The 24640-nt window shown below is 41.5% G+C and overlaps 1 protein-coding gene across 1 annotated transcript; it reads right to left on the bottom strand.

Moving 5' to 3' along the window:
* Positions 1–317: 317 nt before the first annotated feature.
* Positions 318–1422, bottom strand: LOC149468680 (G protein-coupled receptor 20-like). Its single transcript, XM_089669822.1, has one exon. It carries the CDS (start codon positions 1335–1337, stop codon positions 318–320), a length of 1020 nt encoding a protein of 339 aa, XP_089525948.1. The 5' UTR covers positions 1338–1422.
* Between the last annotated feature and the right edge of the window lie 23218 nt (positions 1423–24640).

The raw sequence follows: 24640 nt of genomic DNA, 5'->3' as shown, positions 1-24640 counted from the left end.
TATGGTTCTACCAAACTTTTGTTAACCATAGCCAATGTAGTTAACCCAATTTACATTCCCGCTAAACTGTACCCATATAATACAAATTCTGTAACAACATTACTATGTTCAAATCAGGCAAAATTTCCTGATACTGGTTTAGAGACTTAAAAGTAAATTATATAATCTGGTAACAGGGAATTTTCTTAACCAAATCAGTACATTCCTTCTCAGTGATATTATCTTTGTACACTCTAATTAGACAGAACATATTAGTTTCTTTTTCCTGAAAAAAAAGGAACCAGTCTCAATGCTTAATCTATCCTTTGATTGCATCATTACTCCTGTATTCTCCTAGCCCCCAGGGCGAGCTGCCTACGGCAGGGGCAGGGACTGTTAAAAGGAACTGGTGACGGTTGTTCTCTGAAAATACTATTCCTAGCGGATTGGAAATGGCTAGTAACAAAACAATAAACAATGGGATCCATACAACTATTAAAACTACTCAAAGTTACTGTGACATGGTACACAATGAGTATGACATCCCGAGACACCTCACTGCGGACACAGAAAACCACTTGACTAACATGAATGGGAGTGAAACAGACTGTGAAGATGACCAGCACCATTATGAGGAGCTGTACCGCCCTCACCCGTCTCTCTCGGTTTTGGTTCATTTGTATTGACTTGGACAAAGTCCACATGATCCGCAGGGTGTAGAAAACAACAATCACCAAGGGAACAAAATACTCAAAACCTGTCAGCATAAGTAGCTGGAAAAAACAACAATGTTTGTGGTTAATCGTTGTGGTCAGTATGATGAAAGTTACAATTACAGCAAATATCCAAATCAAAACACAGATGCATTTGGCATAACTGGGATTTCTCCATCTGCGTGAGGCTCTGGCTTGCACAATGGCCAGGTAGCGATCAACACAGATGCAGGTCAGGAAAAGAATACTACAGTACATGTTCACAGAATATGTAAAACTGTGAACATAATAGCAGATATAACAGGTCTCTACATTACGGTAATACATAACAATTCGTGCTGGTAGAGAGAGACCCACTAAGAGGTCTGTCACTACCAAGTTAATGGTGTAAATAACAGAGGGTGTCCTTACTTTGCTCTGAAAACAGAACACATAAAGGGCCAAACTGTTCAGTATTATGCCCATCAAAAAAATAAAAGAGTTAATAATTAGCAACGCCACCCAAAGGCCATAGAACCTTTGATGCAAGGTTTCACCTGGGTTGGCTTGTTGAGGGATTTGGAATTGTTTGTCATTTGCTATAGATTCATTCAGTTCAAGTTCTTTGGATGGGTTGAAGTTTCCAGGGCTGACGAAGCACTCCATGTAGTTCAGATCAATCTCTCAGGACTTCTCTGGCTGCTTCTTCTGTATCTGTGTCTTTGCCTTTGTCTTGCTTCTTAGGGGCTTGGTTCACCCTTTTTACACGGCTGGCATAGATCCAGGCCTTGGAATCCTCAGTCAGAACAGCGGTCCTAATGACAGCGATCACGGAAACAAGTTGGTTCCTGTGAAAAAAAAAAAGAAAAGTGCCAGCAACATTTCCTTCAACTTTGTCCAAAGTTTCAATAAACTTTCTCACATATTCTTCCTGAATCAATCCCAAATCCCCTCTTTCTACCATGAGTGGCTGTCTGGCCCAGGGAATGGGAAAGAACCTATCCATTAAACCTAAAAAGGGGGGGTAACCTGTCTTCTTAGAAGGAATCATCCTTATCTTTATACCTGAACTCTGAGGGACATTTCCACCTAGCGGCTAAACATATCCACAATTACCCAAAAATATTCCTGTCCTTTTCCTACTTCTGGCATGTGTGTAAAATCTACCTGTGAGCGGATAAAAAATGTTAATGTCTTGTCTTGTGAGGATTGTTCCTAATGTATGTAATGCATCTAGACACATATGATTGTACCATAAAGGGGGGCCAGGGATGAAAAAAAATCCAGGAGTTCACATGTAACCTGCCATCCCCTGTGACCTATCCCATAATACTGTGAGCTGTGACCTACCCCATGATACTGTAAGATGAACAGAGGTGCACTAGCTTCTAGAATACATGGTCTCCCCTCTTGTGACACAAAGTCCAGTTAGTGGAACTTTGGTCACACTAACTACATTCCACTTAATATCTTTAGAAGTAGCAAATGTACTGCAATATTTGATCTAACAGTGACATTTAAAATTGGAGCAGGATCTAAAGTGGGAGGAATATATTTTATTCTCAACTTGGGGTTTAACAACAGTATAACCTCATATTCACTAAGTGGTGGTGTGTAAGGTGGTCTCATGTCCAAGAGTAAATGACATAGCTATTTGAATCACCATCACAAATAATAGCAAACTTCTGAGACACACAGGCATGCCTTGAACCTGTACCAGAACCATCTTTGAGAAAAAACAAAACAAAAGGGCGGAGTGTACCTCCATGCTCCCCAAGCCAGGATTCCTGACATAGTTTTACAATTTTCCCTAGCATACAGATAAAACATTTGATCATATGCGGGCAGACCAAGACCAGGGGCTATTACCATAGCATGTTTCAGATACACAAAAACATTACACATTTCAATTAACCATTTCACAAGATCTGACATTTCTAAACCTGTGGTTTGTCTCAAAATACTGTCATAGTAGGAACAGTCAGGTATCCATTGGCGGCAGCAACCAATCATGTCAAGAAAGGTAAGCATGTCTTTCTTGGTCAATGGGCGGGGCAGACCCATAAGAGCCGCAGCTCTCTTTGTGACTGAATTTCCTATCATCTTTTGTGAGGACAAAACCAAGGTATTCAACAGTTTCATAACACCATTATAACTTTGCTTAGACACTTTATGATCACATATAAGATACACACTCCACCTGGCTGGCTGTCCGCACTGAAACCAACTAAACCATGGCTAGGAGTTCATAGCTTGGGACCTTGAGGACTACAGTATAATCCTGGAGAAATTCATTCCAGATAAAACTTTTACTTCTAAAGTTAAAGGCAAAATTAGCCATGTCTCCTTAACAACAGGAATTTGCTAAAAAAAACCAATTTGTCAAATCAATCTCTTGTAAAAAAAAAAACAACTCGGCATCAGGTGGGATGGAGGAAATGAGTATTGGTACGTCAGGTACTATTGGGACAATGAGAATTACAAGAACATTTATAGCACTCAGGTCCTGCACAAATCTGTAAGAACCGTCTGGCTTCTCAACTAGATTTATTGGGCTGTTGTATGGTGAAATCATCTTTCCAAGGATTCTTGCCTTGAAACAAATTCTCCACCACGGACACTATTCTTACCTCCTGTATTTTAAACAAAAGGGCCTTATCTATGAAACACAGTGTGGCCTTGTATTGGAATGCAGGAAATGAATCCCACATCCAAGGAACTGTCCGCTCAAACTTTATATTGTTTCAGCAGAGAGTGAGGGGTCATATTTCAATAAACACTGTCATAACAGGGACAGTTGGTATCCCGGCAGATTAAGCTACAATACCTCCTTTCCCAGAGTTTTAGATTAACACTAAGCTTTCCCAAGAGAACAAATCAACTGGACAATTGGGTATGATTTTGAATAAATGCTCTAGCAGCAAAACAACAAAAAAAAAAAAACTGAAAAAGGTGGTGCTTTAAAAATGTCGGTGGGTTTCCCACCTGTTCTTATAGAGAGTTTTCCACTTTTTCAGCGAATCCTCTCCACATACTGTTTCAAGTGGTAAACTCGGGATGTCTGTTACATCCAGACTATCACTCTCCCTTAATACCAGGGAACCTGAACCAGAGGATTCTTCAAAAAATAAATCCTCCTCAGTAATTGGAGTGAGAACAATTCTCCCTGCGGCTTCATGTGTGGCAGAAGTCTGAACTACACTCTGAGAATCCTCGGGAACCTGAACTGTAGAAGGCTGTGTGGCAGAAATCTGAACTGCACTAGGTATTTGGTGTGTCTGTGCAGATATTAATACTGGTGATGTGGGGGGTGCAGTGGGGATGGGATTCGGAATTACATAATGGTTGGTTAGGAAATCAACAATTTCCTCTGTAAGGGTGGGATAACCGTACGGTGGAGGGAGTAACATGAGAGGGTGTGTGGATCTGTCTATTTCTGACTCTAATAAATGTATTCTCGCTGCATCATTATTCCTCACCTCCGCCTTCTTTTGCCGCCTTTTTTTCCTATAAAACCAAAGCGGAGCAAACGTCACCCAATTCTGTCCACCCCTGGCCATATACCTTGGGTCCCACATGGGATCTCCTTCGTACCACGGAAATGACTGTTTTTCTCCCAGACAGAGTCCCCTAACCATATCCATATGAAAAATATCATTGTCTCCAGTATAGGGAAATGGATCCACACTGCCCATTAATTCACTCCATTCTGCTAATCTATCTACCCAGGGGTGAATTAAAGAATAACTTGTCCCACAGATACGGGCTACATAATCTATACACGATTCACCAACTTTTGGGAGAGGGGGCTTATTCCTACTCTGACTTCTCCCCATATCTTACACTTGAATATATCTGTATCACAAATCTGTCCTATAGGCTGTAATGACAATTTATCCTATAAAAATGCCTGAACCTAAGATACTTTCTCTAGTCTTTCTCTAGTGACTGATAAAAGTGAAGATTATAACCTGGGTGTACAATACTTTCTAATAATATTCTGCCAATCTTTTCTAACTTACAACACAATTTAAACAAAACATTTACATAGGCACCCAACTCGGCGTTACCACGCAATCACCTCACCCAGATCATCAACCAATAAGGCTTATCTGTGTGGGGTGGGGCATGTCACACGGAAATTGACAATACCTTCAGTGACCACTGGCCCATACACTTACCAACTGGGCACTTGTGTCACACAAACAAATTATCTTATACTTCTATGCGATAGGAAGTAAAGCAAAGGTTTGCAGGGCAATATTGGTCAACCCCGGGCTTTTCCTGGTTTCTTCTCAGAGAAACTCTTTTCCAATCTCTTCTCATAAGAAATTGTGCAGTTCCCAAAACTGCCTCTAGTCTTTTCCAAAAGACCTTTGTGCTCCCCACAGCACTTTTTTGCGCCTGGCCACTGACGTCTTAAGACGCGAAGCCCAGTGCTTACCTTAGGGCATGAGATTTCAATCAGAGCTTTTCCGGCAAGAGACCATTTGGCAGAATGACAAAAAATCTTACTTACCCGAAAAGATGATTATCTCATCCCGGACACGAGCCCCCAATTGAAAGGAATTGAATCTCGTTCCCTTCTTGCACTGACTTCCGTCAGCCTCCAGGCATTAACCAACAATTACCCTCGGATCCGGAGTTCACCTGAGACACAAAGGAATGGCAGACAGACACAAAGTAGTATCTCAGAATGAACTGAATTTATTCTTCCATGTTTAAACTTATATATGAAACTTAAAACAAAGCATAGAAATATAAGAACCAATCAATTGACAGGTATGCATTTAACCAATTAGAATATTACATACGTCACTCATGCCCAATCAGTTGGCATATATGTTAATTATTAGTATATACGTCAATGCTTGAACTTTCGGACACCTCAGAAAGCAGACAGTTCCTTTTTACCGTTGGCTTAAAATTATTAATACTCTCTCAACAGGATGTAGCCCACCGCAGACTTTCAGTCTTAGGCTAGTTAAGGGAAAAAGGGGAAGTTGCACCTGGACAAGAAAAAGAGGAACTTCCTAACTCCTGACAAAATACAGTTTAAGACAAGAAAGTCAATTCTTTTAAAATACAGGCTTAAAATGGATGCTGATTCTTAAGATGGAAGGGCTTTGGCTAAGAGAGACAAGATGGTGGAACATCAAACTTAGGGGCTAATCCCTTCAGACATCACTTCCACTTTCAGGATATAGCTTTTTCCTAGCCAATTTCTTGTCCGTTTATATCGTAAATCAAGTGATATTTCATCCCTCTCTTCATTCCTTGGTAAACAGAAGCTGCAATTGGTAAAAAGATGCAAAACAATCTTTGGCAGTTTTTCGGGCTGTGCCCCTTTGAACTTTTAAACCTTTTACCAACTGCTCAAGGTGGCAGAAGAGGTGTCAAGACAGGCTTAGGCATCTCAAAAATGGATGCGCCAAGGCTTAACACTCCAAAACATCAAGAAAAAATGTGTTAAATGGCTACTTTCCGTTTTGGTCACGTCACATAGACGACATCACTTCTGTTTACAGAAGACTGCAGTTTCCCAGCCATTTTCTTTTGTATTTAAAGCTGAAATCAAGTGATTATTTATCCCTCTTGTCATTCCTTGGTAAAAAGAAACTGCAATAGGTAAAGAAGGTGCAAAGACATTTTATGTCAGTTTTTGGGCCTGTGCCCCTTAAAATGTTTACACCTTTCACAAACTGCTCGGGGGGTGTAAAAGGTGTCACCACGGCGTCAAAAAAGCCCAGAAATGGATGCAAAGAGGCATAAAACACCAAAAGTCATGGCAAAAAGGGTTTAAGGGCCACTTCCCGTTTTGGTCACGTCACGTTGACGACATCACTTCCACTTTCAGGATATAGCTGTTTCCTTGCCGGTTCCTTGTCTGTTTAAAGCTTAAATCAAGTGATATTTCGTCACTCTCTTCATTCCTTGGTAAAATGAAGCTGCAATAAGTAAAAAAAAAAATGCAAGACAATTTTTGGCAGTTTTTCGGGGTGTGCCCCTTGTAGCTTTTCAACCTTTTACCAACTGCTCAAGGAGGCAGAAAATGTGTGAAAACGGGCTTAGAAAGCTCCAAAATGGATTCAACGATGCTAAAAACTGCAAAGAGTCAAGGAGAAAAGTGTCGAAAGGCCACTGCCTGTTTCGGTCACGTCACATTGATGACATCCCATGTTTTCAGAAGATGGATGTTTTCCAGCTAATTTCTTGCCCGTTAAAATCTGAAATCGAATCATACTTCATCCATCTAGTGATTCCTTGGTAAAAAGAAAAGCGGCAATGGGAAAAACGATGCAACAATTTTTTAGGCCACTTTTTTTGCGGTGTGCCCCTTTGAACTTTTAAACCTTTCACCAACTGCTCAAGGTGGCAGAAAAGGTGTCAAAATGGGTTCACAAATCCCAACAATGGATGCAACAAGGCTTTAAACTCCAAAAAGTCCTGAAAAAAGGGCTTAAGGGCTACTTCCTGTGTTGGTCACGTCCCATTGACGTCATCACTTCCACTTTCAGGATATAGCTGTTTCCTAGCCAAATTCTTGTCCGTTTATAGCGTAAATCAAGTGATATTTCATCCCTCTCTTCATTCCTTGGTAAACAGTAGCTGCAATTGGTAAAAAGATGCAAAACAATCTTTGGCAGTTTTTCGGGGTGTGCCCCTTTGAACTTTTAAACCTTTTACCAACTGCTCAAGGTGGCAGGAGAGGTGTCAAGACAGGCGTAGGCATCTCAAAAATGGATGCGCCAAGGCTTAACACTCCAAAACATCAAGAAAAAATGTGTTTAAAGGCTACTTCCCGTTTTGGTCACGTCACATAGACGACATCACTTCTGTTTACAGAAGACTGCAGTTTCCCAGCCATTTTCTTTTGTATTTAAAGCTGAAATCAAGTGATTATTTATCCCTCTTGTCATTCCTTGGTAAAAAGAAACTGCAATAGGTAAAGAAGGTGCAAAGACATTTTATGTCAGTTTTTGGGCCTGTGCCCCTTAAAATGTTTACACCTTTCACAAACTGCTCGGGGGGTGTAAAAGGTGTCAACACGGCGTCAAAAAAGCCCAGAAATGGATGCAAAGAGGCATAAAACACAAAACTTCATGGCGAAAAGGGTTTAAGGGCCACTTCCCGTTTTGGTCACGTCACGCTGACGACATCACTTCCACTTTCAGGATATAGCTGTTTCCTAGCCAATTTCTTGTCCGTTTATATCGTAAATCAAGTGATATTTCACCCCTCTCTTCATTCCTTGGTAAACAGAAGCTGCAGTTGGTAAAAAGATGCAAAACAATCTTTGGCAGTTTTTCGGGGTGTGCCCCTTTGAACTTTTAAACCTTTTACCAACTGCTCAAGGTGGCAGAAGAGGTGTCAAGACAGGCGTAGGCATCTCAAAAATGGATGCGACAAGGCTTAACACTCCAAAACATCAAGAAAAAATGTGTTTAAAGGCTACTTCCCGTTTTGGTCACGTCACATAGACGACATCACTTCTGTTTACAGAAGACTGCAGTTTCCCAGCCATTTTCTTTTGTATTTAAAGCTGAAATCAAGTGATTATTTATCCCTCTTGTCATTCCTTGGTAAAAAGAAACTGCAATAGGTAAAGAAGGTGCAAAGACATTTTATGTCAGTTTTTGGGCCTGTGCCCCTTAAAATGTTTACACCTTTCACAAACTGCTCGGGGGGTGTAAAAGGTGTCAACACGGCGTCAAACAAGCCCAGAAATGGATGCAAAGAGGCATAAAACACAAAACGTCATGGCGAAAAGGGTTTAAGGGCCACTTCCCGTTTTGGTCACGTCACGTTGACGACATCACTTCCACTTTCAGGATATAGCTGTTTCCTAGCCAATTTCTTGTCCGTTTATATCGTAAATCAAGTGATATTTCATCCCTCTCTTCATTCCTTGGTAAACAGAAGCTGCAATTGGTAAAAAGATGCAAAACAATCTTTGGCAGTTTTTCGTGGTGTGCCCCTTTGAACTTTTAAACCTTTTACCAACTGCTCAAGGTGGCAGAAGAGGTGTCAAGACAGGCGTAGGCATCTCAAAAATGGATGCGCCAAGGCTTAACACTCCAAAACATCAAGAAAAAATGTGTTTAATGGCTACTTCCCATTTTGGTCACGTCACATAGACGACATCACTTCTGTTTACAGAAGACTGCAGTTTCCCAGCCATTTTCTTTTGTATTTAAAGCTGAAATCAAGTGATTATTTATCCCTCTTGTCATTCCTTGGTAAAAAGAAACTGCAATGGGTAAAAAAGATGCAAAGACATTTTATGTCAGTTTTTGGGCCTATGCCCCTTAAAATGTTTACACCTTTCACAAACTGCTCGGGGGGTGTAAGAGGTGTCAACACGGCGTCAAAAAAGCCCAGAAATGGATGCAAAGAGGCATAAAACACCAAAAGTCATGGCGAAAAGGGTTTAAGGGCCCCTTCCCGTTTTGGTCATGTCACGTTGACGACATCACTTCCACTTTCAGGATATAGCTGTTTCCTTGCCGGTTCCTTGTCTGTTTAAAGCTTAAATCAAATGATATTTCATCACTCTCTTCATTCCTTGGTAATCAGAAGCTGCAATTGGTAAAAAGATGAAAAACAATCTTTGGCAGTTTTTCGGGGTGTGCCCCTTTGAACTTTTAAACCTTTTACCAACTGCTCAAGGTGGCAGAAGAGGTGTCAAGACAGGCGTAGGCATCTCAAAAATGGATGCGCCAAGGCTTAACACTCCAAAACATCAAGAAAAAATGCGTTTAAAGGCTACTTCCCGTTTTGGTCACGTCACATAGAAAACATCACTTCTGTTTACAGAAGACTGCAGTTTCCCAGCCATTTTCTTTTGTATTTAAAGCTGAAATCAAGTGATTATTTATCCCTCTTGTCATTCCTTGGTAAAAAGAAACTGCAATAGGTAAAGAAGGTGCAAAGACATTTTATGTCAGTTTTTGGGCCTGTGCCCCTTAAAATGTTTACACCTTTCACAAACTGCTTGGGGGGTGTAAAAGGTGTCAACACGGCATCAAAAAAGCCCAGAAATGGATGCAAAGAGGCATAAAACACCAAAAGTCATGGCGAAAAGGGTTTAAGGGCCACTTCCCATTTTGGTCACGTCACGTTGACGACATCACTTCCACTTTCAGGATATAGCTGTTTCCTTGCCGGTTCCTTGTCTGTTTAAAGCTTAAATCAAGTGATATTTCGTCACTCTCTTCGTTCCTAGGTAAACAGAAGCTGCAATTGGTAAAAAGATGCAAAACAATCTTTGGCAGTTTTTCGGGGTGTGCCCTTTTGAACTTTTAAACCTTTTACCAACTGCTCAAGGTGGCAGAAGAGGTGTCAAGACAGGCGTAGGCATCTCAAAAATGGATGCGCCAAGGCTTAACACTCCAAAACATCAAGAAAAAATGTGTTTAAAGGCTACTTCCCGTTTTGGTCACGTCACATAGACGACATCACTTCTGTTTACAGAAGACTGAAGTTTCCCAGCCATTTACTTTTGTATTTAAAGCTGAAATCAAGTGATTATTTATCCCTCTTGTCATTCCTTGGTAAAAAGAAACTGCAATAGGTAAAGAAGGAACAAAGACATTTTATGTCATTTTTTGGGCCTGTGCCCCTTAAAATGTTTACACCTTTCACAAACTGCTCAGGGGGTGTAAAAGGTGTCAACACGGCGTCAAAAAAGCCCAGAAATGGATGCAAAGAGGCATAAAACACAAAACGTCATGGCGAAAAGGGTTTAAGGGCCACTTCCCGTTTTGGTCACGTCACGTTGACGACATTGAAAGGAATTGAATCTCGTTCCCTTCTTGCACTGACTTCCGTCAGCCTCCAGGCATTAACCAACAATTACCCTCGGATCCGGAGTTCACCTGAGACACAAAGGAATGGCAGACAGACACAAAGTAGTATCTCAGAATGAACTGAATTTATTCTTCCGTGTTTAAACTTATATATGAAACTTAAAACAAAGCATAGAAATATAAGAACCAATCAATTGACAGGTATGCATTTAACCAATTAGAATATTACATACGTCACTCATGCCCAATCAGTTGGCATATATGTTAATTATTAGTATATACGTCAATGCTTGAACTTTCGGACACCTCAGAAAGCAGACAGTTCCTTTTTACCGTTGGCTTAAAATTATTAATACTCTCTCAACAGGATGTAGCCCACCGCAGACTTTCAGTCTTAGGCTAGTTAAGGGAAAAAGGGGAAGTTGCACCTGGACAAGAAAAAGAGGAACTTCCTAACTCCTGACAAAATACAGTTTAAGACAAGAAAGTCAATTCTTTTAAAATACAGGCTTAAAATGGATGCTGATTCTTAAGATGGAAGGGCTTTGGCTAACAGAGACAGGATGGTGGAACATCAAACTTAGGGGCTAATCCCTTCAGACATCACTTCCACTTTCAGGATATAGCTTTTTCCTAGCCAATTTCTTGTCCGTTTATATCGTAAATCAAGTGATATTTCATCCCTCTCTTCATTCCTTGGTAAACAGAAGCTGCAATTGGTAAAAAGATGCAAAACAATCTTTGGCAGTTTTTCGGGGTGTGCCCCTTTGAACTTTAAACCTTTTACCAACTGCTCAAGGTGGCAGAAGAGGTGTCAAGACAGGCATAGGCATCTCAAAAATGGATGTGCCAAGGCTTAACACTCCAAAACATCAAGAAAAAATGTGTTTAAAGGCTACTTCCCGTTTTGGTCACGTCACATAGACGACATCACTTCTGTTTACAGAAGACTGCAGTTTCCCAGCCATTTTCTTTTGTATTTAAAGCTGAAATCAAGTGATTATTTATCCCTCTTGTCATTCCTTGGTAAAAAGAAACTGCAATAGGTAAAGAAGGTGCAAAGACATTTTATGTCAGTTTTTGGGCCTGTGCCCCTTAAAATGTTTACATCTTTCACAAACTGCTCGGGGGGTGTAAAAGGTGTCAACACGGCATCAAAAAAGCCCAGAAATGGATGCAAAGAGGCATAAAACACCAAACGTCATGGCAAAAAGGGTTTAAGGGCCACTTCCCATTTTGGTCACGTCACGTTGACGACATCACTTCCACTTTCAGGATATAGCTGTTTCCTTGCCGGTTCCTTGTCTGTTTAAAGCTTAAATCAAGTGATATTTTGTCACTCTCTTCATTCCTTGGTAAACAGAAGCTGCAATTGGTAAAAAGATGCAAAACAATCTTTGGCAGTTTTTCGGGGTGTGCCCCTTTGAACTTTTAAACCTTTTACCAACTGCTCAAGGTGGCAGAAGAGGTGTCAAGACAGGCTTAGGCATCTCAAAAAGGGATGCGCCAAGGCTTAACACTCCAAAACATCAAGAAAAAATGTGTTAAATGGCTACTTTCCGTTTTGGTCAAGTCACATAGACGACATCACTTCTGTTTACAGAAGACTGCAGTTTCCCAGCCATTTTCTTTTGTATTTAAAGCTGAAATCAAGTGATTATTTATCCCTCTTGTCATTCCTTGGTAAAAAGAAACTGCAATAGGTAAAGAAGGTGCAAAGACATTTTATGTCAGTTTTTGGGCCTGTGCCCCTTAAAATGTTTACACCTTTCACAAACTGCTCGGGGGGTGTAAAAGGTGTCACCACGGCGTCAAAAAAGCCCAGAAATGGATGCAAAGAGGCATAAAACACCAAAAGTCATGGCAAAAAGGGTTTAAGGGCCACTTCCCGTTTTGGTCACGTCACGTTGACGACATCACTTCCACTTTCAGGATATAGCTGTTTCCTTGCCGGTTCCTTGTCTGTTTAAAGCTTAAATCAAGTGATATTTCGTCACTCTCTTCATTCCTTGGTAAAATGAAGCTGCAATAAGTAAAAAAAAAAATGCAAGACAATTTTTGGCAGTTTTTCGGGGTGTGCCCCTTGTAGCTTTTCAACCTTTTACCAACTGCTCAAGGAGGCAGAAAATGTGTGAAAACGGGCTTAGAAAGCTCAAAAATGGATTCAACGATGCTAAAAACTGCAAAGAGTCAAGGAGAAAAGTGTCGAAAGGCCACTGCCTGTTTCGGTCACGTCACATTGATGACATCCCATGTTTTCAGAAGATGGATGTTTTCCAGCTAATTTCTTGCCCGTTAAAATCTGAAATCGAATCATACTTCATCCATCTAGTGATTCCTTGGTAAAAAGAAAAGCGGCAATGGGAAAAACGATGCAACAATTTTTTGGGCCACTTTTTTTGCGGTGTGCCCCTTTGAACTTTTAAACCTTTCACCAACTGCTCAAGGTGGCAGAAAAGGTGTCAAAATGGGTTCACAAATCCCAACAATGGATGCAACAAGGCTTTAAACTCCAAAAAGTCCTGAAAAAAGGGCTTAAGGGCTACTTCCTGTGTTGGTCACGTCCCATTGACGACATCACTTCCACTTTCAGGATATAGCTGTTTCCTAGCCAAATTCTTGTCCGTTTATAGCGTAAATCAAGTGATATTTCATCCCTCTCTTCATTCCTTGGTAAACAGAAGCTGCAATTGGTAAAAAGATGCAAAACAATCTTTGGCAGTTTTTCGGGGTGTGCCCCTTTGAACTTTTAAACCTTTTACCAACTGCTCAAGGTGGCAGAAGAGGTGTCAAGACAGGCGTAGGCATCTCAAAAATGGATGCGCCAAGGCTTAACACTCCAAAACATCAAGAAAAAATGTGTTTAAAGGCTACTTCCCGTTTTGGTCACGTCACATAGACGACATCACTTCTGTTTACAGAAGACTGCAGTTTCCCAGCCATTTTCTTTTGTATTTAAAGCTGAAATCAAGTGATTATTTATCCCTCTTGTCATTCCTTGGTAAAAAGAAACTGCAATAGGTAAAGAAGGTGCAAAGACATTTTATGTCAGTTTTTGGGCCTGTGCCCCTTAAAATGTTTACACCTTTCACAAACTGCTCGGGGGGTGTAAAAGGTGTCAACACGGCGTCAAACAAGCCCAGAAATGGATGCAAAGAGGCATAAAACACCAAAAGTCATGGCGAAAAGGGTTTAAGGGCCACTTCCCGTTTTGGTCACGTCACGTTGACGACATCACTTCCACTTTCAGGATATAGCTGTTTCCTTGCCGGTTCCTTGTCTGTTTAAAGCTTAAATCAAGTGATATTTCATCACTCTCTTCATTCCTTGGTAAAATGAAGCTGCAATAAGTAAAAAAAAAAATACAAGACAATTTTTGGCAGTTTTTCGGGGTGTGCCCCTTGTAGCTTTTCAACCTTTTACCAACTGCTCAAGGAGGCAGAAAATGTGTGAAAACGGGCTTAGAAAGCTCAAAAATGGATTCAATGATGCTAAAAACTGCAAAGAGTCAAGGAGAAAAATGTCGAAAGGCCACTGCCTGTTTCGGTCACGTCACATTGATGACATCCCATGTTTTCAGAAGATGGATGTTTTCCAGCTAATTTCTTGCCCGTTAAAATCTGAAATCGAATCATACTTCATCCATCTAGTGATTCCTTGGTAAAAAGAAAAGCGGCAACGGAAAAAATGATGCAACAATTTTTTGGGCCACTTTTTTTGCGGTGTGCCCCTTTGAACTTTTAAACCTTTCACCAACTGCTCAAAGTGGCAGAAAAGGTGTCAAAATGGGTTAACAAATCCCAACAATGGATGCAACAAGGCTTTAAACTCCAAAAAGTCCTGAAAAAAGGGCTTAAGGGCTACTTCCTGTGTTGGTCACGTCCCATTGACGACATCACTTCCACTTTCAGGATATAGCTGTTTCCTAGCCAATTTCTTGTCCGTTTATATCGTAAATAAAGTGATATTTCATCCCTCTCTTCATTCCTTGGTAAACAGAAGCTGCAATTGGTAAAAAGATGCAAAACAATCTTTGGCAGTTTTTCGGGGTGTGCCCCTTTGAACTTTTAAACCTTTTACCAACTGCTCAAGGTGGCAGAAGAGGTGTCAAGACAGGCGTAGGCATCTCAAAAATGGATGCGCCAAGGCTTAACACTCCAAAACATCAAGAAAAAATGTGTTTAAAGGCTACTTCCCGTTTTGGTCACGTCACATAGACGACATCACTTCTGTTTACAGAAGACTGCAGTTTCCCAGCCATTTTCTTTTGTATTTAAAGCTGAAATCAAGTGATTATTTATCCCTCTTGTCATTCCTTGGTAAAAAGAAACTGCAATAGGTAAAGAAGGTGCAAAGACATTTTATGTCAGTTTTTGGGCCTGTGCCCCTTAAAATGTTTACACCTTTCACAAACTGCTCGGGGGGTGTAAAAGGTGTCAACACGGCGTCAAACAAGCCCAGAAATGGATGCAAAGAGGCATAAAACACCAAAAGTCATGACGAAAAGGGTTTAAGGGTCACTTCCCGTTTTGGTCACGTCACGTTGACGACATCACTTCCACTTTCAGGATATAGCTGTTTCCTTGCCGGTTCCTTGTCTGTTTAAAGCTTAAATCAAGTGATATTTCGTCACTCTCTTCATTCCTTGGTAAAATAAAGCTGCAATAAGTAAAAAAAAAAATGCAAGACTTTTTTGGCAGTTTTTCGGGGTGTGCCCCTTTTAGCTTTTCAACCTTTTACCAACTGCTCAAGGAGGCAGAAAATGTGTGAAAACGGGCTTAGAAAGCTCAAAAATGGATTCAACGATGCTAAAAACTGCAGAGTCAAGGAGAAAAGTGTCGAAAGGCCACTGCCTGTTTTGGTCACGTCACATTGATGACATCCCATGTTTTCAGAAGATGGATGTTTTCCAGCTAATTTCTTGCCCGTTAAAATCTGAAATCGAATCATACTTCATCCATCTAGTGATTCCTTGGTAAAAAGAAAAGCGGCAATGGGAAAAACGATGCAACAATTTTTTGGGCCACTTTTTTTGCGGTGTGCCCCTTTGAACTTTTAAACCTTTCACCAACTGCTCAAGGTGGCAGAAAAGGTGTCAAAATGGGTTCACAAATCCCAACAATGGATGCAACAAGGCTTTAAACTCCAAAAAGTCCTGAAAAAAGGGCTTAAGGGCTACTTCCTGTGTTGGTCACGTCCCATTGACGACATCACTTACACTTTCATTATATAGCTGTTTCCTAGCCAATTTCTTGTCCGTTTATAGCGTAAATCAAGTGATATTTCATCCCTCTCTTCATTCCTTGGTAAACAGAAGCTGCAATTGGTAAAAAGATGCAAAACAATCTTTGGCAGTTTTTCGGGGTGTGCCCCTTTGAACTTTTAAACCTTTTACCAACTGCTCAAGGTGGCAGAAGAGGTTTCAAGACAGGCGTAGGCATCTCAAAAATGGATGCGCCAAGGCTTAACACTCCAAAACATCAAGAAAAAATGTGTTTAAAGGCTACTTCCCGTTTTGGTCACGTCACATAGACGACATCACTTCTGTTTACAGAAGACTGCAGTTTCCCAGCCATTTTCTTTTGTATTTAAAGCTGAAATCAAGTGATTATTTATCCCTCTTGTCATTCCTTGGTAAAAAGAAACTGCAATAGGTAAAGAAGGTGCAAAGACATTTTATGTCAGTTTTTGGGCCTGTGCCCCTTAAAATGTTTACACCTTTCACAAACTGCTCGGGGGGTGTAAAAGGTGTCAACACGGCGTCAAAAAAGCCCAGAAATGAATGCAAAGAGGCATAAAACACAAAACGTCATGGCGAAAAGGGTTTAAGGGCCACTTCCCGTTTTGGTCACGTCACGTTGACGACATCACTTCCACTTTCAGGATATAGCTGTTTCCTAGCCAATTTCTTGTCCGTTTATATCGTAAATCAAGTGATATTTCATCCCTCTCTTCATTCCTTGGTAAACAGAAGCTGCAATTGGTAAAAAGATGCAAAACAATCTTTGGCAGTTTTTCGGGGTGTGCCCCTTTGAACTTTTAAACCTTTTACCAACTGCTCAAGGTGTCAGAAGAGGTGTCAAGACAGGCGTAGGCATCTCAAAAATGGATGCGCCAAGGCTTAACACTCCAAAACATCTAGAAAAAATGTGTTTAAAGGCTACTTCCCGTTTTGGTTACGTCACATAGACGACATCACTTCTGTTTACAGAAGACTGCAGTTTCCCAGCCATTATCTTTTGTATTTAAAGCTGAAATCAAGTGATTATTTATCCCTCTTGTCATTCCTTGGTAAAAAGAAACTGCAATAGGTAAAGAAGGTGCAAAGACATTTTATGTCAGTTTTTGGGCCTGTGCCCCTTAAAATGTTTACACCTTTCACAAACTGCTCGGGGGGTTAAAAAGGTGTCAACACGGCGTCAAACAAGCCCAGAAATGGATGCAAAGAGGCATAAAACACCAAAAGTCATGGCGAAAAGGGTTTAAGGGCCACTTCCTGTTTTGGTCACGTCACGTTGACGACATCACTTCCACTTTCAGGATATAGCTGTTTCCTTGCCGGTTCCTTGTCTGTTTAAAGCTTAACCACTTGCCTACCAGGCACCTATTTTTTTCTCACAAATAGAGCTTTCTTTTGGTGGTATTTAATCGCCACTGGGCGCTTTACTTTTTGTGCTATAAATTAAAAATGTGCAAAAATTTGAAAAAAAAAAAAAGTTTATTTGTTTCTTTTAAAAAATTTTTCAAACAGGTATTTTTTCTCCTTCACTGATTTGCGTTGATGAGGCGGCACTGATGGGCACTGATAGGCGGCACTGATGGGCACTGATAGGCAGCATTAAAGGGCACTGATAGGCAGTACTAATGAGGTGGCACGGATAGGCGGCACTGATAGACAGCACTAATTAGGGGTCACGGATAGGCGGCACTGATATGCAGCACTGATAGGCGGCACTGATAGGTGACACTGATGATGGGTACTGATAGACGACACTGACTGGCATCACTTCTGGGCACTGACTGGCGGCACTGACTGGCACAACCCCTGGGCACTGACTGGTGGCACTGACTGGCAGCACTGCTGGGCTGCACTGGTGGGTGGCACTGGTGGGCAGCACTGGTGGGTGGGCACAGGTGGGTGGCACTGGTGGGCACAGGTGGGTGGCACTGGTGGGTGGGCACAGGTGGGTGGCACTGCTGGGCACATGTAGGTGGCCCTTCTGGGCACAGGTAGGTGGCACTGCAGAGTGGCACAGGTGGGGGCACTGCTGGGCACAGGTGGGGGCACTTCTGGGCACAGGTGGGGGCACTGCTGGACACAGGTGGGGGCACTGCTGGGAACAGGTGGGCGGGGCTAGTGGGCGCACTGCTGGGCGGAACATGCGGGTGTCACTGCTGGGCACCGATCATCAGGGCACTGATCATCAGTGCCCTGATGATCGGTGCCGATCCCCGCTCTGACAACTGCCGGTTCTCGGCAGTACTTTCCTCACGATCTGACTGCGTGAGGAAAGTGCAACCGAGAACCGGCACTTGCATTTCCCTGTGATCAGCATGTCATTGGACACCGCTGATCACGTGGTAAAAGGCCGGTGGGATCGGCCTTTCACCACTTCACGTGATCAGCTGTGTCCGTAGGACACAGCGATCACGGAGATCGCCGGGTGCACGCCCCCTGGGGCGCGCAGGAGAGCGCGTTCTGGGAGGACGTCATATGACGTGCACTCAGAACTGGCCGGCCGCGGTGAAGCCGTCATTCGGCTATGCGCGGTCGGCAAGAAGTTAAATCAAGTGATATTTCGTCACTCTCTTCATTCCTTGGTAAAATGAAGCTGCAATAAGTAAAAAAAAAATGCAAGACAATTTTTGGCAGTTTTTCAGGGTGTGCCCCTTTTAGCTTTTCAACCTTTTACCAACTGCTCAAGGAGGCAGAAAATGTGTGAAAACGGGCTTAGAAAGCTCAAAAATGGATTCAACGATGCTAAAAACTGCAAAGAGTCAAGGAGAAAAGTGTCGAAAGGCCACTGCCTGTTTCGGTCACGTCACACTGATGACATCCCATGTTTTCAGAAGATGGATGTTTTCCAGCTAATTTCTTGCCCGTTAAAATCTGAAATCGAATCATACTTCATCCATCTAGTGATTCCTTGGTAAAAAGAAAAGCGGCAATGGGAAAAACGATGCAACAATTTTTTGGGCCACTTTTTTTGCGGTGTGCCCCTTTGAACTTTTAAACCTTTCACCAACTGCTCAAGGTGGCAGAAAAGGTGTCAAAATGGGTTCACAAATCCCAACAATGGATGCAACAAGGCTTTAAACTCCAAAAAGTCCTGAAAAAAGGGCTTAAGGGCTACTTCCTGTGTTGGTCACGTCCCATTGACGACATCACTTCCACTTTCATTATGTAGCTGTTTCCTAGCCAATTTCTTGTCCGTTTATAGCGTAAATCAAGTGATATTTCATCCCTCTCTTCATTCCTTGGTAAACAGAAGCTGCAATTGGTAAAAAGATGCAAAACAATCTTTGGCAGTTTTTCAGAGTGTGCCCCTTTGAACTTTTAAACCTTTTACAAACTGCTCAAGGTGGCAGAAGAGGTGTCAAGACAGGCGTAGGCATCTCAAAAATGGATGCGCCAAGGCTTAACACTCCAAAACATCAAGAAAAAATGTGTTTAAAGGCTACTTCCCGTTTTGGTCACGTCACATAGACGACATCACTTCTGTTTACAGAAGACTGCAGTTTCCCAGCCATTTTCTTTTGTATTTAAAGCTGAAATCAAGTGATTATTTATCCCTCTTGTCATTCCTTGGTAAAAAGAAACTGCAATAGGTAAAGAAGGTGCAAAGACATTTTATGTCACTTTTTGGGCCTGTGCCCCTTAAAATGTTTACACCTTTCACAAACTGCTCGGGGGGTGTAAAAGGTGTCAACACGGCGTCAAACAAGCCCAGAAATGGATGCAAAGAGGCATAAAACACCAAAAGTCATGACGAAAAGGGTTTAAGGGCCACTTCCCGTTTTGGTCATGTCACGTTGACGACATCACTTCCACTTTCAGGATATAGCTGTTTCCTTGCCGGTTCCTTGTCTGTTTAAAGCTTAAATCAAGTGATATTTCGTCACTCTCTTCATTCCTTGGTAAAATGAAGCTGCAATAAGTAAAAAAAAAAATGCAAGACAATTTTTGGCAGTTTTTCGGGGTGTGCCCCTTTTAGCTTTTCAACCTTTTACCAACTGCTCAAGGAGGCAGAAAATGTGTGAAAACGGGCTTAGAAAGCTCAAAAATGGATTCAACGATGCTAAAAACTGCAAAGAGTCAAGGAGAAAAGTGTCGAAAGGCCACTGCCTGTTTCGGTCACGTCACATTGATGACATCCCATGTTTTCAGAAGATGGATGTTTTCCAGCTAATTTCTTGCCCGTTAAAATCTGAAATCGAATCATACTTCATCCATCTAGTGATTCCTTGGTAAAAAGAAAAGCGGCAATGGGAAAAACGATGCAACAATTTTTTGGGCCACTTTTTTTGCGGTGTGCCCCTTTGAACTTTTAAACCTTTCACCAACTGCTCAAGGTGGCAGAAAAGGTGTCAAAATGGGTTCACAAATCCCAACAATGGATGCAACAAGGCTTTAAACTCCAAAAAGTCCTGAAAAAAGGGCTTAAGGGCTACTTCCTGTGTTGGTCACGTCCCATTGACGACATCACTTCCACTTTCAGGATATAGCTGTTTCCTAGCCAATTTCTTGTCCGTTTATAGCGCAAATCAAGTGATATTTCATCCCTCTCTTCATTCCTTGGTAAACAGAAGCTGCAATTGGTAAAAAGATGCAAAACAATCTTTGGCAGTTTTTCGGGGTGTGCCCCTTTGAACTTTTAAACCTTTTACCAACTGCTCAAGGTGGCAGAAGAGGTGTCAAGACAGGCATAGGCATCTCAAAAATGGATGCGCCAAGGCTTAACACTCCAAAACATCAAGAAAAAATGTGTTTAAAGGCTACTTCCCGTTTTGGTCACGTCACATAGACGACATCACTTCTGTTTACAGAAGACTGCAGTTTCCCAGCCATTTTATTTTGTATTTAAAGCTGAAATCAAGTGATTATTTTTTCCCTGTTGTCGTTCCATGGTAAAAAGAAACTGCAATAGGTAAAGAAGGTGCAAAGACATTTTATGTCAGTTTTTGGGCCTGTGACCCTTAAAATGTTTACACCTTTCACAAACTGCTCGGGGGGTGTAAAAGGTGTCAACACGGCGTCAAAAAAGCCCAGAAATGGATGCAAAGAGGCATAAAACACAAAACGTCATGGCGAAAAGGGTTTAAGGGCCACTTCCCGTTTTGGTCACGTCACGTTGACGACATCACTTCCACTTTCAGGATATAGCTGTTTCCTAGCCATTTTCTTCTCCGTTTATATCGTAAATCAAGTGATATTTCATCCCTCTCTTCATTCCTTGGTAAACAGAAGCTGCAATTGGTAAAAATATGCAAAACAATCTTTGGCAGTTTTTCGGGGTGTGCCCCTTTGAACTTTTAAACCTTTTACCAACTGCTCAAGGTGTCAGAAGAGGTGTCAAGACAGGCATAGGCATCTAAAAAATGGATGCGCCAAGGCTTAACACTCCAAAACATCAAGAAAAAATGTGTTTAAAGGCTACTTCCCGTATTGGTCACGTCACATAGACGACATCACTTCTGTTTACAGAAGACTGCAGTTTCCCAGCCATTTTCTTTTGTATTTAAAGCTGAAATCAAGTGATTATTTATCCCTCTTGTCATTCCTTGGTAAAAAGAAACTGCAATAGGTAAAGAAGGTGCAAAGACATTTTATGTCAGTTTTTGGGCCTGTGCCCCTTAAAATGTTTACACCTTTCACAAACTGCTCGGGGGGTGTAAAAGGTGTCAACACGGCGTCAAACAAGCCCAGAAATGGATGCAAAGAGGCATAAAACACCAAAAGTCATGGCGAAAACGGTTCAAGGGCCACTTCCCGTTTTGGTCACGTCACGTTGACGACATCACTTCCACTTTCAGGATATAGCTGTTTCCTTGCCGGTTCCTTGTCTGTTTAAAGCTTAAATCAAGTGATATTTCGTCACTCTCTTCATTCCTTGGTAAAATGAAGCTGCAATAAGTAAAAAAAAAAATGCAAGACAATTTTTGGCAGTTTTTCAGGGTGTGCCCCTTTTAGCTTTTCAACCTTTTACCAACTGCTCAAGGAGGCAGAAAATGTGTGAAAACGGGCTTAGAAAGCTCAAAAATGGATTCAACGATGCTAAAAACTGCAAAGAGTCAAGGAGAAAAGTGTCGAAAGGCCACTGCCTGTTTCGGTCACGTCACATTGATGACATCCCATGTTTTCAGAAGATGGATGTTTTCCAGCTAATTTCTTGCCCGTTAAAATCTGAAATCGAATCATACTTCATCCATCTAGTGATTCCTTGGTAAAAAGAAAAGCGGCAATGGGAAAAACGATGCAACAATTTTTTGGGCCACTTTTTTTGCGGTGTGCCCCTTTGAACTTTTAAACCTTTCACCAACTGCTCAAGGTGGCAGAAAAGGTGTCAAAATGGGTTCACAAATCCCAACAATGGATGCAACAAGGCTTTAAACTCCAAAAAGTCCTGAAAAAAGGGCTTAAGGGCTACTTCCTGTGTTGGTCACGTCCCATTGACGACATCACTTCCACTTTCATTATATAGCTGTTTCCTAGCCAATTTCTTGTCCGTTTATAGCGTAAATCAAGTGATATTTCATCCCTCTCTTCATTCCTTGGTAAACAGAAGCTGCAATTGGTAAAAAGATGCAAAACAATCTTTGGCAGTTTTTCGGGGTGTGCCCCTTTGAACTTTTAAACCTTTTACCAACTGCTCAAGGTGGCAGAAGAGGTTTCAAGACAGGCGTAGGCATCTCAAAAATGGATGCGCCAAGGCTTAACACTCCAAAACATCAAGAAAAAATGTGTTTAAAGGCTACTTCCCGTTTTGGTCACGTCACATAGACGACATCACTTCTGTTTACAGAAGACTGCAGTTTCCCAGCCATTTTCTTTTGTATTTAAAGCTGAAATCAAGTGATTATTTATCCCTCTTGTCATTCCTTGGTAAAAAGAAACTGCAATAGGTAAAGAAGGTGCAAAGACATTTTATGTCAGTTTTTGGGCCTGTGACCCTTAAAATGTTTACACCTTTCACAAACTGCTCGGGGGGTGTAAAAGGTGTCAACACGGCGTCAAAAAAGCCCAGAAATGGATGCAAAGAGGCATAAAACACAAAACGTCATGGCGAAAAGGGTTTAAGGGCCACTTCCCGTTTTGGTCACGTCACGTTGACGACATCACTTCCACTTTCAGGATATAGCTGTTTCCTAGCCATTTTCTTCTCCGTTTATATCGTAAATCAAGTGATATTTCATCCCTCTCTTCATTCCTTGGTAAACAGAAGCTGCAATTGGTAAAAAGATGCAAAACAATCTTTGGCAGTTTTTCGGGGTGTGCCCCTTTGAACTTTTAAACCTTTTACCAACTGCTCAAGGTGTCAGAAGAGGTGTCAAGACAGGCATAGGCATCTCAAAAATGGATGCGCCAAGGCTTAACACTCCAAAACATCAAGAAAAAATTTGTTTAAAGGCTACTTCCCGTATTGGTCACGTCACATAGACGACATCACTTCTGTTTACAGAAGACTGCAGTTTCCCAGCCATTTTCTTTTGTATTTAAAGCTGAAATCAAGTGATTATTTATCCCTCTTGTCATTCCTTGGTAAAAAGAAACTGCAATAGGTAAAGAAGGTGCAAAGACATTTTATGTCAGTTTTTGGGCCTGTGCCCCTTAAAATGTTTACACCTTTCACAAACTGCTCGGGGGGTGTAAAAGGTGTCAACACGGCGTCAAACAAGCCCAGAAATGGATGCAAAGAGGCATAAAACACCAAAAGTCATGGCGAAAAGGGTTCAAGGGCCACTTCCAGTTTTGGTCACGTCACGTTGACGACATCACTTCCACTTTCAGGATATAGCTGTTTCCTTGCCGGTTCCTTGTCTGTTTAAAGCTTAAATCAAGTGATATTTCGTCACTCTCTTCATTCCTTGGTAAAATGAAGCTGCAATAAGTAAAAAAAAAAATGCAAGACAATTTTTGGCAGTTTTTCAGGGTGTGCCCCTTTTAGCTTTTCAACCTTTTACCAACTGCTCAAGGAGGCAGAAAATGTGTGAAAACGGGCTTAGAAAGCTCAAAAATGGATTCAACGATGCTAAAAACTGCAAAGAGTCAAGGAGAAAAGTGTCGAAAGGCCACTGCCTGTTTCGGTCACGTCACATTGATGACATCCCATGTTTTCAGAAGATGGATGTTTTCCAGCTAATTTCTTGCCCGTTAAAATCTGAAATCGAATCATACTTCATCCATCTAGTGATTCCTTGGTAAAAAGAAAAGCGGCAATGGGAAAAATGATGCAACAATTTTTTGGGCCACTTTTTTTGCGGTGTTCCCCTTTGAACTTTTAAACCTTTCACCAACTGCTCAAGGTGGCAGAAAAGGTGTCAAAATGGGTTCACAAATCCCAACAATGGATGCAACAAGGCTTTAAACTCCAAAAAGTCCTGAAAAAAGGGCTTAAGGGTTACTTCCTGTGTTGGTCACGTCCCATTGACGACATCACTTCCACTTTCATTATGTAGCTGTTTCCTAGCCAATTTCTTGTCCGTTTATAGCGTAAATCAAGTGATATTTCATCCCTCTCTTCATTCCTTGGTAAACAGAAGCTGCAATTGGTAAAAAGATGCAAAACAATCTTTGGCAGTTTTTCAGAGTGTGCCCCTTTGAACTTTTAAACCTTTTACCAACTGCTCAAGGTGGCAGAAGAGGTGTCAAGACAGGCGTAGGCATCTCAAAAATGGATGCGCCAAGGCTTAACACTCCAAAACATCAAGAAAAAATGTGTTTAAAGGCTACTTCCCGTTTTGGTCACGTCACATAGATGACATCACTTCTGTTTACAGAAGACTGCAGTTTCCCAGCCATTTTCTTTTGTATTTAAAGCTGAAATCAAGTGATTATTTATCCCTCTTGTCATTCCTTGGTAAAAAGAAACTGCAATAGGTAAAGAAGGTGCAAAGACATTTTATGTCAGTTTTTGGGCCTGTGCCCCTTAAAATGTTTAC

This window comes from Staurois parvus, unplaced genomic scaffold, assembly GCF_062004578.1.
Source record: "Staurois parvus isolate SC_StPar_1 unplaced genomic scaffold, SC_StPar_1.0 ptg000081l, whole genome shotgun sequence".
In the NCBI taxonomy this organism is placed as follows: domain Eukaryota; kingdom Metazoa; phylum Chordata; class Amphibia; order Anura; family Ranidae; genus Staurois; species Staurois parvus.
The sequence above is the reverse complement of the archived record's forward strand: the minus strand, read 5'-3'. Positions and strand labels throughout refer to the sequence as shown.